This window comes from Malus sylvestris, chromosome 10 (genome assembly GCF_916048215.2).
Source record: "Malus sylvestris chromosome 10, drMalSylv7.2, whole genome shotgun sequence".
NCBI lineage: Eukaryota > Viridiplantae > Streptophyta > Magnoliopsida > Rosales > Rosaceae > Malus > Malus sylvestris.
Genome location: NC_062269.1, coordinates 6,394,247 through 6,411,356, shown reverse-complemented (window position 1 = coordinate 6,411,356; position 17,110 = coordinate 6,394,247). Strand labels below are relative to the sequence as shown.

At 38.0% G+C, this 17,110-nt stretch overlaps 1 protein-coding gene and 1 pseudogene across 1 annotated transcript; one reads left to right on the top strand and one right to left on the bottom strand.

Annotated features, from left to right (window-relative positions):
* The first annotated feature begins 5,101 nt into the window (after positions 1-5,101).
* LOC126585698 (calmodulin-binding transcription activator 2-like) lies at positions 5,102-13,464 on the top strand. The gene is made up of 13 exons (XM_050250178.1): positions 5,102-5,253; positions 5,349-5,468; positions 5,898-6,013; positions 6,219-6,307; positions 6,546-6,588; positions 7,580-7,757; positions 7,918-8,031; positions 8,175-8,473; positions 8,959-9,459; positions 10,043-10,728; positions 11,096-11,675; positions 12,186-12,509; positions 12,967-13,464. The coding sequence occupies exons 1-13, from the start codon at positions 5,214-5,216 to the stop codon at positions 13,099-13,101; spliced, it is 3,225 nt and encodes a 1,074-aa protein (XP_050106135.1). The 5' UTR covers positions 5,102-5,213; the 3' UTR covers positions 13,102-13,464.
* Positions 13,465-13,601: 137 nt separating this feature from the next.
* LOC126585711 (tobamovirus multiplication protein 1-like) lies at positions 13,602-16,884 on the bottom strand (annotated as a pseudogene).
* Between the last annotated feature and the right edge of the window lie 226 nt (positions 16,885-17,110).

Genomic DNA, 17,110 nt, shown 5'->3' with positions numbered 1-17,110 from the left:
GGTGTGCCGCCCCTGTTGGACAGTTTGGACGCCCCTATTGGACGGTCTGGTACATCGGCGGATAGCCAATCAATATGTCTTGGCTTGGAGCACAACATATCATTTGGTTCGTAGGATTCACTTCCTTGGAAGAGGAAGACCAAGCACAACAATGAATCTAAACTCGATTGCTGTCTCAAATCATTTCCATCTCATGAGATTAATTCAGATTACTCCGGAGACTTGAAGTTCTTAGTCTAGTACACTAGTTTGGATGAGAAAATGGAATTGAAATGAGATTATCATCAATGATGTTTTCACTTATATGGTAGCTACCGACATAAATTAAAAACGACGATCTCGAACCGTATTCTGTTGATTAAGTGACAACGTAGAACTGATTGGACAACTAAAGTTACAATCCAGGTCAAATTCCTTACCAAAGTGTGTATTGGACCTGTCGTTCCTACACTGCCCAAGGTAACCCTGTTGAGTTACAAGTGGGAAAAGAAACGTTATGAGATGAATGAAATAGTGCGATATGATGCACGCCTTACGGCGCAAGGTTTCTCTCAAAACGTCCTGTGATTGATAGCAGCATTATGAAATGTGGTTAGTATTTCTCCATGGGGATATAAATACGGAGATTTACGTGTAAGTTCCTGAAGAATTACATGGACTGGTTCAAATAGTTCCAAACCACGGAACACCCTCTTAACTCGTTTTGAGGCGTTCACTTATGGATTGAAAAATCCGACAGATGTGGTATACTCGTCTAAGTGATTATCTGATCAGTCAAGGATATGAATTATGCCTTTACATGTTAAACTATGAAGTCTTATTCCAAATTGCTAGAGTTACAGTTTATGTCGTTAACACGAATCTCACTAAGACTCTGAAAGAGCTTGAGAAAACTGCCTCGCACCTGAAGATAGAATTTGAGATGAAGGATCTTGGGAAAACTCGTTTATGCCTTGACCTGAATTTGAAGCATTGTTCTGACGGTATTTTGGTCTACCAATCAAACTACACTAGGAATGTGTCACCTTTGAGTATACCCATGATCGTTCATACGTTATATGCAAATGAGACTCTTGAAGAGTTTATGGAATCCGAAATTCCATATCTAAAAGTTCAACTTTGCGCTTCGTTGTACTTAACTCATTGTATTTAGACAGGACATCTCATTCGCTGTTGATCTTGGTAAAGATGCAGCACGACGCCTACACGCAACCACTGAATTAGTAATAAAGACATACCCTGAAGGTATTACATGGGCAAATCCCAACGCATCTCAGCGAATCCAAACCCCCTGATCCTCGAAATGATGCTTGCCTTGTTTCTTATGCTGACGTTGGTTACTTATCAAACCCTTACAAGGCAAAATCCCCGAATGGTTATGTCTTTACCGTTAGGGATATCGCAATATCTTGGAGGTCCACGATATGACCTTAGTTGCGAAATCTTTGAATCGTTCCAAGACTCACCTTACTTCACTATGCCACAAGTGAGACATGGTTAAGAGTTCTTGTTGAGCATATTCGAAGTACTTGCTATATTTTCATCCATCGTTGAGTCCCAACGACGATCCATGAAGATTATGCCACATGTATCAACCCGACCAAGCCATGATACATCAACAAAGTCAACGCCAAGACATATTGCGTCTACATCTACATCAGCAAAGCATCAGGAGATTGAAGTCATGCAAACCGATTCCAGACAACCTTGCCGACCTCTACACGATGTCACTGTCGAAGTCAACTTTCCAGAGGCTTGTCCGAGGAATTGGTATGCCTAACTACTCATATGTAATGCTTGTAGTTCTCATTTGGAAGTTATGTCAAACTCAGGGGGAGTATCCATAAGTATACTCACTTGATCTTAATGTACTCTTTTTCCTTACGATTATGAGCATTTTTCCCACTGAGTTTTTGCTACCTAACTAGGTTTTAGGTTTTAACGAGGCACCCATCCTGGGCTGATCATACCCTTGAGAGCTCTTCTACTTGCGTCCAAAAGACGTATAGTTTTGACTTAATGCAACTTCTCACTTTTCTCCTTAGACTATGGGTTTTTCTCCCACCTTGGGTTTTACCATAGCGAGGTTTTGTGAGTTTTACTTTTTATGCATTATTCCGTTGATTTGAGACTCGCATTTGCACATTGTGCCGACGACTTCATCAACTGTACTTACTTCATCAATGAAGACTTGATGCGCCATTTACTTGAGTATTTACACACTCAAGGGGGAGTGTTGCAGTCCTATTTAGAATATGAATGTGATTGTGTATATCCTAAGAAATATGAGAATGTATCTTATATTCCTATTAGGATTAGATTACCTATTAAATGTTGTAATCCTAAAGGGAAAGGTTTTACCCTTCCTACTACTATAAATAAAGGCACAATGGGGTGAGATAACACACACCCACAATTACACATCTTTCTATTCTTCTCTTTATTGCCACACCCCCTCTCTCTCTAAGGCCTCCATAATTGTTCAATAAATTATCCCTACAACATTTAAGGCTTTTTAGCCAAAATGGTCCATGAGATTTGCATAACACATCACTTTGGTCTCTGAGATTTGAAATCAATAGAAGTGGTCCCTGAGATAACGAAATCATTTTAGTCTTTCCATGAAAAAAATTATGTTAAATAAGGGCCAAAGTAAAATGGTATCCTTGGTAGATGAATTATCTGGTTTTTGATGGGTAGGTTTAGGATAAAAGTAATTAGCCTTTTGATGATATTGTAAAGCTTTTGGGTTAATGGAACATTGCTATGTTGCACTAGGGTATGTTGTTCAATGTGGATTCAAATTTCACTCTTATTTTCTTTTAATTAAATTACATTGGTCTATGGTAATTAAGGGTGGTTTCAAAAAATCGAAAATCGAAAAAAATGGGACCGAACACCAAACTGAAACTGAAAAATTGAAAAAAAAAAAACAGAATCGAAAAAGAAGAAATCGAACCGAATCAGATCCCTTTACACTTTATGAATGTATGCCCATTTTGTGAATTTTTGTTGCCAAGTATGAAATTAAGCCTATGGCTTTTTCAAGAAGCATACTTCGTTTAATTAGGGAGGATATTTCATTGGTTATAGAGGAAAGTTTTGGAAGGCTTTGAAACTTGGAAGATATTATCTATTTGTTTGTTTTTTGAATGGATAAGGTGATTATTTTTCTTTGTAATTGAGGTTGTTGATAGCATATGATTGGTTTATATGATCTTGTATATGTACAACTACCTTCCCACTTTCCCACTTTCCCCATTTTCATATTATTAATATCCCAGCCCGGGCCCCCACCACATCCCGGGCTCGACTCCGTCATAGCACGATATTGTTCGCTTTAGGCCCCGACCACGCCCTCACGATTTTATTTTTGGGAACTCACACGAGAACCCATTTTCATATTATTAATATCCCAGCCCGGGCCTCCACCACATCCCGGGCTCGACTCCGTCATCGCACGATATTGTCCGCTTTAGGCCTTGACCACGCCCTCATGATTTTGTTTTTGGGAACTCACATGAGAACTTCCCAGTGGGTCACCCATCCTGGGATTGCTCTCGCGAACTTCCCAGTGGGTCACCCATCCTGGGATTGCTCTCGCGCAAACTCACACGAAAACTTCCCAGTGGGCCACCCATCATGGGATTGCTCTCGCGCGAACTCGCTTAACTTCGGAGTTCCGATGGAACCCGAAGCTATTGAGCTCATAAAATGCCTCGTGCTAGGTAGAGATGAGAATATACATATAAGGTTTACATGATCCACTCCCTTGGGCGATGTGGGATGTTACAATCCACCCCCTTTATGGGTCCGACATCCTCGTCGGCACATTTCCGGCCAGGGATTGGCTCTGATACCAAATTGTCATATCCCGGCCCGGGCCCCCACATCCCAGGCTCGACTCCACCGTAGCACGATATTGTCCGCTTTTGTGACATCCCACATCACCCATGGGAGTGGATCCTGTAATCCTTATATGTATATTCTCATCTCTACATAACATGAGGTATTTTGCGAGCTCACTGGCTTCGGGTTCCATCGGAACTCCGAAATTAAGTGAGTTCGTGCGAGAGCAATCTCAGAAACAAAATGGGACCGAACACTGAACCGAAACTGAAAAAAAAAAATTGAAAAAAAAAATAGAACCGAAAAAAAAAAATCGAACCGAATCAGAACCCTTTACACTTTATGAATGTATGCCCATTTTTGTGAAACTTTGTTGCCAAGTTTGAAATTAAGCCTATGACTTTTTCAAAAAGCATACTTCGTTCAATTAGGGATGATATTTCATTAGTTATAGAGAAGAATTTTGGAAGGCTTTGGAACTTAGAAGAGATTCTCTATTTGTTTGATTTTTGAATGGATAAGGTGATTATTTTTCTTTGCAAATGAGGTTGTTAATAGCATAGGATTGATTTATATGATCTTGTATATGTACAACTACCTTCCCACTTTCCCCGTTTTCATATTATTAATCTACCAATATAAGCCTATTTTCTAAATTTCATATTAAAAAATGATTAAGTTTTATAAAATAAAAAAAATCAAAACCGTACCGAAATCGAACCTAATAATAATAATAAAAAAAACTAAACTGAAAAAATCGAAAGAAAATTGAACCGAATCGAAACTTTGGTTCGGTTTTAGTTTTAACAAAAAAACCGGATCGAATAAAACTGACCTCACCCTTAGTAGTAATGGGAAGAAGATGAACATATCATTTTTATTTTATTTTTTAATTTTAATCCTACAAAAATAAAAATTATTATTTTTATTATTTAAATATTTTATCTCTATGTCAATATTTAATTAGATTTGTGAAATTCAACTATATGCCATATCAGAACATAACATAATTTTTAACAAAATTATAATGGAAGCATCATATTGATTTAGAACATTTGTTTTCAAAGACTAGTTGATCGATTTCCAATTTCAATAACTATCTTGACGGGTGAGTATTTTCGTACACTATTTGTGATGAAAACGGCCCCATATAAATTTTCTTACTTACATCTGTACAAGTTTGACTCTGACTCATTTAATCGGAATTATCGAATCCAAATGAATTGAAGGTAATAAAAAAACACAAATTAATAGGAAAATATGTGTGTGAATAGCAGACAGAACAAAACGTATGACTTAAAATAAAATCTACTTTGTATCAGCTCATCCTCAGCTCAGCTTCCTTGGCTTCAACTAGTCTTTCCATGGCGGAACGCGGATCGGACGCTCAGGGTCGTCGATTAGGTCAGATTTCCAATCTTTAATTACCCTTAATTATCTGGAACTTAAATTCCTGCTCTATCAGTTTCTGATTGGTTTGATTTCGTTCGTGTATGCAGACTTTCGGCAATTACTGGTTGAGGCCCAGCACCGATGGCTGCGCCCTGCCGAAATCTGTGAAATTCTTAGCAATTTTGACAAGTTCCATATTTCACCAGAGCCTCCGAACAAACCACTTAGTACGGTTCTTTGTTTATTGACCTTGTAATTAATTAACAATATATGTGTTTTTTTTTCTTTCAAATTTTATGTTTTGCTCATGTTTGCTTCTGCAAAGTTACATGTTATTTCCTCTTAATTGGTTTATTTAAAAAAATAAAATCTCCAATTTGTTAGGGTTTTAACAGATCAGCTATCTGCAGACTCGGGTGTAGCCAAGTTGGCTTAAAAAACGTAGTTTAGTTTAAATTAGATTAGATTAGAATGAATATTCAGTGCCCCCTGATGTCTCGGGATATCGTTTTCGTATGTTTTCTGTCGAACCTCTTGATCATGTTAGGCAAACTCACTAGCTCTTTCTGTACATAAAACGTGGTTACGGGTTGTTGTGTCAGTTGTAGTATTTACACACAGAACATTCTGGTGTGGAACTTTTTCTGCCATGCCAGGCGGTTCGCTTTATCTTTTTGACAGGAAGGTTCTGAGATACTTTAGGAAGGATGGACATAACTGGAGGAAGAAACGAGACGGCAAGACTGTGAAGGAGGCCCATGAGAAGCTAAAGGTATCTGGAGTTTGTGTGTTTGTAATAAATTTCCTCTTAAAGACGATACTTTTTCTGTATGTACTGAAAGAATGCTCATGTATAATTGGACCCAAACTTTTTTCTTTATCGGATGTTTTCTGAAGAGAAATATTAAAATCATCTTCAGTAAACTCAACAAAGAGTTACTGGAGTCTGCGAGGTAACACTCTTCAGTTTATTTCAGGTTGGCAGTGTAGATGTTCTACACTGCTACTATGCCCATGGAGAAGATGATGAAAAATTTCAAAGGCGCTGCTATTGGCTGCTCGAGCAGTAAGTCTGAGTTAGATACGTTTATTTATTTAAATGTGTTCTACGTTTTGGTCTAACATTTTGTATTTCACAGTTGACTGTTCATGCCTTTCCATAAAGCTCCAAATTTATCTGGTTATATTTCTTTTTGGAATGCATAAATATAGTTAGGTTTTGTACAGTTTTCTGCCTTTTAAAACTTTTCTTTTCTGTTTTCACGGTTTCTGTTTTTAATTTTATGTACTTGTTCAATTTGCAGGGATTTGATGCACATAGTTTTTGTTCATTACTTGCAAGTAAAGGTATTACTATTCTCCTCCTTGTTTTTTTATCTACTTTTCATGTCCTTTATTGTTTCTGTTATGTAGACCAACTTTCCTCCACTTAAAAGTACTTGCTCATGCTAGTCTCTCGAGTCTTTCTATTTCCTAACAGTTAATCTAAGGAATTAATAGCAGGGTTGCAACTTTACTTAATGTAAAAATAATCTTCTCGTCGAATATCGAAGTTTCAATCACTAGTTGCCAAACTTGCCACAATTTCCCTTCATTGACCTCTCCTTAAAGCATAAAATGTTGATTGAGCCACATTATTTTGGACGTAATCCTATATATATATGTGTATTTTTTTAATGTTTTTTTAGTTTTCTCAAATCTCTCTCTCTCTACTGGTGTGAATTAACGTAAAACGTGCCCTAGTCCCTGCTCACCATTTTTAATAAGCCGAGGCTCAGGTACTAAAATCAAATTGATATATTAATTTTGGAAGATCTGGAACAGTACAGAGTGGCTTAGAAAAAAATAATCAAACGGACTCCCTAGGTTGATTTGGAATGGCATTAGGGGTGAGTGACATGATCTAAAATTCCAAATAGCAGCAATTGTTGTAATCTTCACATTGTCAAGAAAGTAAGAAATTACAATAGGAGTGAAACTGCATGAAATATTCATCTGAAGGATAGGTTTATAGAAATAGAGGAAGTGTACAAAAGAAAAGGGTACAAGGAATGAGAGGAGGGCCTGTAGTTTCACAATTGCGGTTTGCATGATAAATGCCTTGCGCAGTTCAGATATTTGACCTTTGCCGCGTACTTTCTCAACTTTGCGATTTTGTGTTGGTAAGACATTGGGTGTAAGTTTCGTCAGAGTCAAGATTCAAGTTTGTCTAAGTTTCTCAACCCAGATTATCTCCGCTATGCATACTTCTTTTTTTATTGTTGCTGCTTTCTTCTGAATTTTTTTATGCATAAAATATATTTGTTTGTGATTTACCTTTTGGTTATTTTGTTATTAGGGTAATAGGGCAAATGTAGGAGGCATTATAGAGAATGATGAGGTTACACCGGATCTGAAAAGGGGCAGCCCCTGGACTTCTAGCCCTTCTAATAGTAATGGCAGAACACCTTCAGGATATACAGATCATGCAAGCCCAAGCAGCACTTCGACATCAGCATGTGAAGATGTTGATTCCGGTATTCTGTTTCTCTGACTTTGTTAAAAGAGGTCATCTTTTACTTGTCGGGTTTTCTCTTATTTTGGGTCGAGAACTTTTTGTCTTCATTTGAGACAAATTGATTTGCACACTTCTTAAATTTGCACTAGAATTTTCATTTAACATGTGAGTTGATGCAGGAGATAGTCGCCAAGCGAGTTCCTTATTTCACTCAGTTTTTGAGTCACCAAAAATGGGGAATGGTCCTCTCATGGACAACGCAGAGATTGATCCCTCACTGCATCCAAGTTCAAGTAATCTTCTTTCTTTCTTATTTTTTTTTGCCGCAGGGTTGGGGGAAAAGATCTTACTTGTTTATTATTCCTTGTTTGAATTGCTTCGTCCAGTAGCCTCTTATGTGGTGTAACACGGTGATTTGATTTTACAATCTTACCAGACAATCATGATGGCCAGTCATCAATTCATGGAGTCTACAGGCCACAATTTGAGAATGATCAACATTGTTTCAGTGCTGACTCTACTGGTGTGATTGATTGTCAAAAAACACTTGGCGCGGTATCATGGGAAGAAATTTTGGAACAATGCACCACAGGATTCCACACCGGAACTTCTCATGCATCAATGTCTACCACCCAAATTGGTTCTGGTGAAGTTCCTGTTGAACAACAAATTTTAGGGAATAGTTTTTTAAAGGAGGAGTTTGGGAGTTCTATGCCATTTCAAACAAATTGGCAGGTATTTAATAGCTTCTGTGGTTTTTTTGATCTGCGGTAGGCATGCTCCTTAGCTGTATATCATTTGGGCTTATTGATACAGATAATTGCTGAAATGAGGTGCAATGCTTCTTCCATGTGTATGTCCTGGGTTTTAATGTTTTGCTGAACTGCAGCACTTTCACTACTTAAGTTTTGTGTATTGATATCCAAAACAGCTGAGGTATTGAATTTTATAAGGTCCAAACAATACTATAAGTATACGGTAATAACATGGTGTATCAACAAAGAGCATCTCAGCTTGGTAACTGACTACCCAACAGTTTGGATTTCATTTTTTGATTTGTGTGATTTCATTTTTTGATTTGCATGATTTCATTTCATGGATTCTCTCATTTGCTACATATATTTATTTGTCACCTTTTGTATGTTATAAAACAGAACAGATTTCTCAAATTAAGAAATATGAATTACATTAGTTTTCTAATTCTTATATTCTTTATCCAGCTTCCTTTGGGAGACAATTCACTGCAGTTGCCTGAGTGTTCCCTGGACCAGTCAACGAATTTGCAAAGAACTCTTGATGCGAATCTGAGAAATACTCCTGACCTTGTTAGTGCTCATCTCAATCAGCGAAATGAGCAGCTTGTGCAGGACGACCTTCAAGCACAGCTTACAAATGCAGAATCTGAATGTTTAATCATATCAAGTTCTGAGCATGATGTTCCTAAAGATGGGAATGTCAACTATGCTTTCACTTTGAGACAGCAATTATTAGATCGAGAAGACGGTTTGAAGAAAGTTGACAGCTTTTCTAGGTGGGTTTCCAAGGAACTCGAAGAGGTAGATGATCTGCAGATGCAATCTTCATCTGGTATTCCATGGAGCACGGCTGAATATGGAGATGTAGTTGATGATTCCTCGTTGAGCCCCTCCGTCTCCCAGGACCAGCTTTTCAGCATAGTTGATTTTTCACCAAAGTGGGCGTATACAGACTCTGAAATTGAGGTACAAAATTGTGAACCATATAATCATACACCTTAAAGAAGAAAAATTAAAACATAGGGAAGAAAAATAGTAACTTGTATCTTAGACTGAGTTTCTTTCACATAAATACATCTTGTCAGAAGCTCACTAGAATTTGTTCTTAATGATTGTTTTTGCGCCAAATAATTTCTCCTTGATGAAAATGTATTTTATAACATGCCATTGTTTCATAAGCATGATTACTCTGAACAAGTCTGTAACTATTAGCTAGACTTTTGTACGTTGTGCTTAGAACTTCTTGCAATACTAACATATTCCACTTACGGAGAAGAAAAGAAAGACACCTACAATTTAATTTCCATTATTTTTATACTTGAGATTTTTGACATATTTTGGTTTTGCTTCTCCTCTGTCCCCATTTAAACTGATTGGTTAATCAATTTTGCTGTTATATTTATTCTTTGGTATCTGTTTTGCAACTCAATTTCAATAATTAGGGCTACTGAATATGTTGACATGTCTATTGCAGGTCAGATGGTTGTCGTTTATTTGTATATGTGCTAGATGTATTAGTTGTCATCTCATTCTTCTTAACGTGAAACAGGTTCTGGTTTTCGGAACATTCTTGGTAAGTCAAAAGGAGGTAACAAAATACAGCTGGTCTTGTATGTTCGGGGAGGTGGAGGTTCCAGCACAGGTTTTAGCCAGTGGAGTTCTTTTCTGTTTTGCTCCACCTCACAGTGCCGGGCAAGTCCCTTTCTATGTAACCTGTTCCAACAGGTTAGCTTGTAGTGAAGTAAGGGAGTTCAATTATCAAGTGGGCTCCACTAAAGGTTTTGATATGACAGATATAGGCGATGGTGCTGCACATGAAATGCATCTTCACTTACGTCTTGAGAGTTTACTGTCTCTGAGACCTTTAAGCCCTTCAGGTCAACCATTTGGAGGTGTTAAGGAGAATCGAAACCTAATTAGTAAAATCATATCACTCCAGGAGGAAGAGGATTATTTAGCAGAGCCGACAGTAGTGAATTATTTGCTCCAAAATGAAGGGATGGAACATCTTATAAAGCTGATGAAAGAGAAGTTGTACACATGGCTCCTTTATAAAGCAATAGAAGATGGTAAAGGACCAAGTGTATTAGATGCTGAGGGACAAGGTGTCCTACATTTAGCAGCTGCCCTTGGCTACGATTGGGCCATAAAACCCACTGTAACTGCGGGAGTTAGCATCAATTTTCGTGATGTTAATGGATGGACTGCCCTTCATTGGGCTGCATTCTGTGGCAGGCAAGGACATCAGAACCCTTTTCATTTTATTCTAGTCTAGCTTCTGTTGAATCTGCTCTACCTTTGTTGTATACTATGGGACTTGGCTTGTACTCTTTCCTCGGAGCCCATTAAAGCATCCCAAGTTTGTTTTACAACAACTTTTGCAATGCTAGATCTCATCTAAAATATGTGAGGTGGAGTGCTCTGCCACTAGTTAACTAGTGATCTTACAGTAACAAATGTCTAAAATTGCTTTTAACCCGCATCTTAAGCTCTAAGCTATATATGTCATTTAGATTTCACCATTATAAATTTCTTGCAAATTTCCAACACCACTCACATTTTACTCTTTTGTTTTTGTTTCTTGAACCTATGCCAAATTCAGAGAGCATACAGTTGCAGTCCTTGTATCTCTTGGTGCAGATCCGGGAGCACTGACTGATCCGTCTCCAGAGGTTCCTTTGGGTAGAACACCGGCGGATCTGGCATCTGTTAGCAGTCACAAAGGAATCTCAGGCTTCCTTGCTGAGTCTTCCCTGACCACTTACCTTAAATCCCTTACAATGAACGATGCAAAGGAAGATGGTGCTGCAGAAATATCTGGAACAAAAGTTGTCAAAACTTTTTCAGAGCGGATAGCTACACCTGTGAGTTACGGTGATATGCCCGATGCACTGTCACTGAAGGACTCACTTACTGCTATAACTAATGCTACCCAAGCTGCTGATCGGATACAGCAAATGCTCAGGATGCAGTCATTTGAGAGGAGACGGTTAACTGAGTATGACAGTGATGAGTTCGGAATGCCGGATGAGCGAGCAATTTCATTCATAACTTCCAAATCACACAAGGGACCGATCAACAGAAATGCTCATACTGCTGCAGTTCAGATACAGAAAAAGTTTCGTGGTTGGAAAAAGAGAAAAGAATTCTTGATAATTCGTCAGAGAATTGTTAAAATCCAGGTCCGTTGCAACTTTTTGACTGTTGATTATTATTTATTATCATTTTCAACTTATCATTATACACTATCATCATTAAAAAGAAAAAGAAAAAAAACAATCTTATCATGGATAGCCTCTACTGATGCCTCTAATTTTGGGTCACTAATGATCCATATAGAGCTCTCTATAAAAGTACTTTACCATCTGTTTCACATACAAAAATTCTACTTTTAGTTTTCTTAGACAAATGATGGAAAGGGTTGTAGACTTGTTAATTTTTGGACCACTTTTAAGAGTTCAGGGTTTGACTAGATCGCGGTCTGAATCTCCTCTTTTATTAACTATTTGATTTCAAGCGGAATCCTAATTGTATATTTTCCTCCATTTCCCATGCTGTTAACTTTTGCAGCAGTTCTGTGAATTTTTTTTATATGAACTTTCGAAAAACCCTCTTAATTTTCTGGGTATTGCTTCTCTGAAAGATTTGACCACGGAAGTGAATGTTAATTTCCCATTTTTCATTTTATGAAGGCCCATGTAAGGGGACACCAGGTAAGGAAACAATACAAGGCAATCACCTGGTCAGTTGGAATTCTGGAGAAAGTTATTTTGCGTTGGAGACGTAAGGGGACTGGTTTACGAGGATTCCGACCAGATGCAGTTGCCAAGATTCCGGACCCCCAAACTGTGGCCTCAACTGAGGATGATTATGATTTTCTCAAGAAAGGAAGAAAACAAACAGAGGAAAGATTACAAAAAGCACTTACCAGGGTAAAGTCTATGGTTCAATATCCAGAGGGAAGAGCTCAATACCGTAGACTGCTAAATGTTGTTGAAGGATTCGGTGAAACAAAGGTATTGATGGATCTTAACTTGTGCATTTCGCTTTCATATTATTATGTAAATTACTGTAGAACCAAAATTTTGATTGCGCTTCATTTTGGCTTTAGTTAGTTTACTTGTGTACTTGCTAATCCCCCATGATGGATTTAGTTTAGTGATACTATGTTATGATTCTCTTGCTAACGTTTTCACTTCTTGTCGATCATTAGTACCCACTAATTAACATGTTTGTATCGCTAGTTAACATGTTTGTTTTTGGTTCAGTTTTCTTATAGTCTTGCAGATATTTTGCTTTTCTACTTTGCAGTGTCTGAATCTGTTATAGAAAAACATGTTCATCTCCACGATGCTTATTGGACGTTGCTGTGTCATTTCTATTAGATGATTAATGGAACCGTTAGGCGATACTAAATAACAATAACTCACCCCACTTCGATAACACGTTTTGCATGTTTTGGACTAACGGCAGGTAAATGACATGGCTGTCGAGGTATCAGAAGAAAAGGCCGAGGGTGGAGATGAAAAGGCCGAGGGTGGCGATGATCTAATTGATATCGACAAGTTGTTGGATGATGACACTTTCATGTCTATAGCATTTGATTGAGCCGACTCTGAGTTGCTTGACCTGTACATTATACATGACTGGCATCCTTATCCTGGTTTGGAGATCCTGGTTCATCTGTGCATATGTTTGATGAATTTAAGGAATTGTATACGATATCCCGCTTTCTGCCGGAGCACGCCGGAGTGTAGTCGGGACATCTGAAATGTACTCCGGCTTACAGAATTTTAATGTGGTTGTAATTTCATGTATGTTTTTTTACCCTAGTGGAGGTAAATGTTTAGGTAAATGTGTAGTTTGTATACTGGTTCAATTTGTTTAGGAAAACATGTCTAGATTGATTTTCTATGTCGCATAAGACTTTGTAGTCACTAATTTATTTATGACCCGAAAATCTTTGCATAACTAAGCTCGGCAGATGAACTCATGCACCCAGATGAACTCATGCATCCATTGAAATCTAGTACCCAATCATCGTAGATATGTATATGCATCGGTGTGGCCGGATTCTACTAGCATTGTGCATCTCCAAAGATTCTAGGTTGAACTGAACGCGAGAGAGTTTATCACTAGACTAAGAACTAGTTGGTTTAAACGTACCGACATTCCATAGATACCGTTCCCGTTGCTAGAAAAAAGAATATACAGGAGAGATATTAAGTAAAGAATATACATGTATAATTGAACCGAAGCAGGTCACAGAATCATCCAACAAATTCAGTTTCAATATTGGCTCAAAAGGCAAATGGAGCTTTCAACTTATGGGTTGGTATTGATCAGAAACACGCCTCGGGGGCAGCTTTCGGAGGATGAAAAGCACCAAAGCCGATGGAACAATCTCCGCCGACTGCCAACAGAAGTGAAAGTAATTTACATCATAAATAAAAGCGCTTATATAACAAGCAGTAAAAAACACAAGTTGTCCATTGAGGTTTCGGTCCTTCCAGTTCACAAGTTCAGGATTTAAAACTTGCCATGTAATAAACAAGGTTGAGGATGGGATGACCAATGACATCGACATCTGCATCTTTGTCAAATGCAGAAACCGCGAGCTGCAATACAGTCACGAAAGAAGCCCTCAGAACTCAATAACTTTGCTGGTTACATGTGCTTCGCAATTGAAAGGGACTTACCACAATGCATCTTATCAAGAAACATGTGCAGCAAATGCCTGTGACCCATCCAACCTGCCACGTAAATAAGTTAGGCACCGTGCCTCCTTGCACAAATTGCAACAATTGCGCTTGAAAACTACCAGTAAGAGTACATCTCATATCTTCGGTTCGTTGAAGGCCATATAGAAAATGAGCGAAATATAAGCACAAACCTCCTCTAGCTTTTTTTGACGTCCTCTTGACTCAATGGGGAAGTGCCTTAGCATGATAAACAACCTAAATTCATAAACACGTCAAAGTAAACACTTGTTTTTATTAAAAGAAGAATAAAAAATACGAAAAACTCGGGTGCTTTCCCTGAGCTGACAAAAGTGCTTGCCTTCCACCATATATCAAGAATCCCAGAGCAGTACAGAATGAAATAACTGCAAACAAAACGAACATCAACGTATATAGTTTTAGTTATTCTGTCTGCATAACTGTTTATCTTGCAAATGTCACTATCGACTTCATGCGCTGACTAGGGATAATAATTGCCTACAGCAATGAACTTAGTATTCAAACTGCATAGATTGTGACAAGCACTTGAAATTAGAGGAAATAAATTAACCAAAGGCAAACAATTAATATATAGTATCGACTTTTACCTGAAAAGAAGAGTCTAGCAACTTCTACGGCAACAGGACTTCAGCTTAACCACAACAAAATCCAAATGCACACCTATCATCATAACACAATGACCAGGAAACAGTGATGCTCGCAGTGGAGTAGCAAATTAAAATTAATCCGACATTGCAAGCGTCTAACCATTTTCAACTGGAAAAACCTCATTTTGAGTTACCTGTGTGAAGTATACAAAACCGTTTATAACATAATATGCAGGTCTAAGTTTATCTGTCGGAAGACTTCTGGCCTGAAAAAATCATAAAACGAATTAGATGATAGTAATTAACAATGAACAATGATTATTTCACATTGGATCCAAAGGCAAAGAAACGTTGGTATATGTACCTGGTGATAGATCTCAGCCCAAAATAAGACAAGTAACGTATACGTGGAAAAAAATAGAAGTCCAGGAAGATCCATAAGCAGCATTTCAAGAGCCTAGGAAACATTTAGGCAGTGTAATCAGAAGATGTTATATTTTAAGATAATGCAAATCATCAGAACAAATTGATATTAGGGATCAAAAGTTATGATAAATCGAACTCCGCTTTCAAATCTAAGAAATGCTGATGTATGACTCATGAAGAGTAGAATACATGATGCATGCTACTGGAGAACAAAACCAAGGCTATTGAAGGCTCGTTATCATGCACTTCTAATTGAACTGCTCCACCAACAAAGGAACCTGGTCAAGCCCGAAGCCTACTTTCACAGTGTGGGAGAAACAAAAACTTATACATGCTTTGTCAATGCACTCACCATACAAGAGAGAAAAACTAAACAACGCCGTACTTAGTTGAAAATGTGGGAGAGCAATCACAATATACATGAGATTTTCTTACAAGTATTATATACCATCTTAATACTGCTTGTACAACTCTTCAGTATTCGTATTCTGATGACTCGAGAAGCTATGTTTTATCTTTTATTGCTCAACTCTTTTTGGAGGGTAGTATACATGCTAATATAAATTAATCTACTTATACAAGGTTGAAGGTTCATATTTCACCGGTCAAAAGGGAAACTCTACACGAAGTCGAAAAGATTTTCCAACATACTTAATTGATGAACCCTAAGCATTTTCAAGTATATCTTCCGGGTTCCACCCTAAAACCAATAAGCACTCGCAAAGTTTCTTAACTCTTTGAGGTGAGACAATTTTCACATCCTCGTGAGTCACGAGTGTTTACCTAAAATATGAACAATTGTTACTTAAACTGTTAAACATCATACACTCGTCCACTGCCTCTAGGGTTCAAACCGTCACCCCTCTCCTTAGTGTAGAGATTAGCATAGAATACCGATTGTACTTACATCATAGTACACTCACCAAAAACACATTTATTAATCCTAGAACAGGACAACGTTTATGTGTGCGTGTGCGTAAACATAAAAAATTGAGGAGTGCAAATCAAATATGCCATAGTATCATACCTTAGGTTTAATAAGGAAGACAGCCTTGTAGACACCAAATAGGAGAGCCCTCACTGCCCAAATGCATTTTCTTTTCAGAAAAAAACAGAAGCTTATCCAATGAATTAACACCAAAAAATAAAAATAAAAATAAACTAAAAGCTTACATCCATTCACTAGAAAGTTCATCAAATGGAAAACCTTTTGTATCGTCCACCCATATTCTGGCACTCTTAACTGAATGCGCCCAAGTTGTACCTGCAAATCACTTTTTTTATTATGATTCGAGCACACTGCTATAGTCAACTTGACTACCCTAAACGAGATTGATTTAAATTTTGCATCTATAATAACGAAAAAACGATAGAAATGAGAATAATAATGTTGTTAATTGTACCAGTGCAACAAGGGAAACCAATCCATAAGAAGCACACAAGATATAGTAAGTGCTGCTGCTGCCACCGCTACTCTCCCATTGTTTCTGATCCTGATTCCACCAATCATATGAGCCTCCGCCACCTCCCCCGCCACCGCTGTAATTAAACACCAAGCCCTTCCTGCTTATCATGATCACTACCACCACCACCTCTCAATTCTCTCAAACAAAACAAACAAACTATGTCGTCTTCTTTTTTGCTATTCACAGAGGAAACTATTTAGTTAGGAAAAACGATTTCTGTTTGGAGAAGCAGAGAAACTTGGCAAGATGACGGAGCCAAGGGAACTGACACGTGGAGAAAGGAGAACTAGGACACGTAGCTGGACTAGACCACGTGCGGGTCAGCCATGTTCATCGATTACGCAAAGGACTCATCCTCAATGAATCGGATATGAATTTTAACCGAGTGCATTTGCCA

Bases quoted from the DNA above. Each gene is read 5' to 3' on its own strand.
- LOC126585698 (XM_050250178.1), top strand. From the start codon at position 5,214: ATGGCGGAACGCGGATCGGACGCTCAGGGTCGTCGATTAG. The intron at 8,474-8,958 runs GTATTTAATAGC...TTCTTTATCCAG, and splicing joins CATTTCAAACAAATTGGCAG to CTTCCTTTGGGAGACAATTC. The intron at 10,729-11,095 runs GCAAGGACATCA...TGCCAAATTCAG, and splicing joins TGGGCTGCATTCTGTGGCAG to AGAGCATACAGTTGCAGTCC.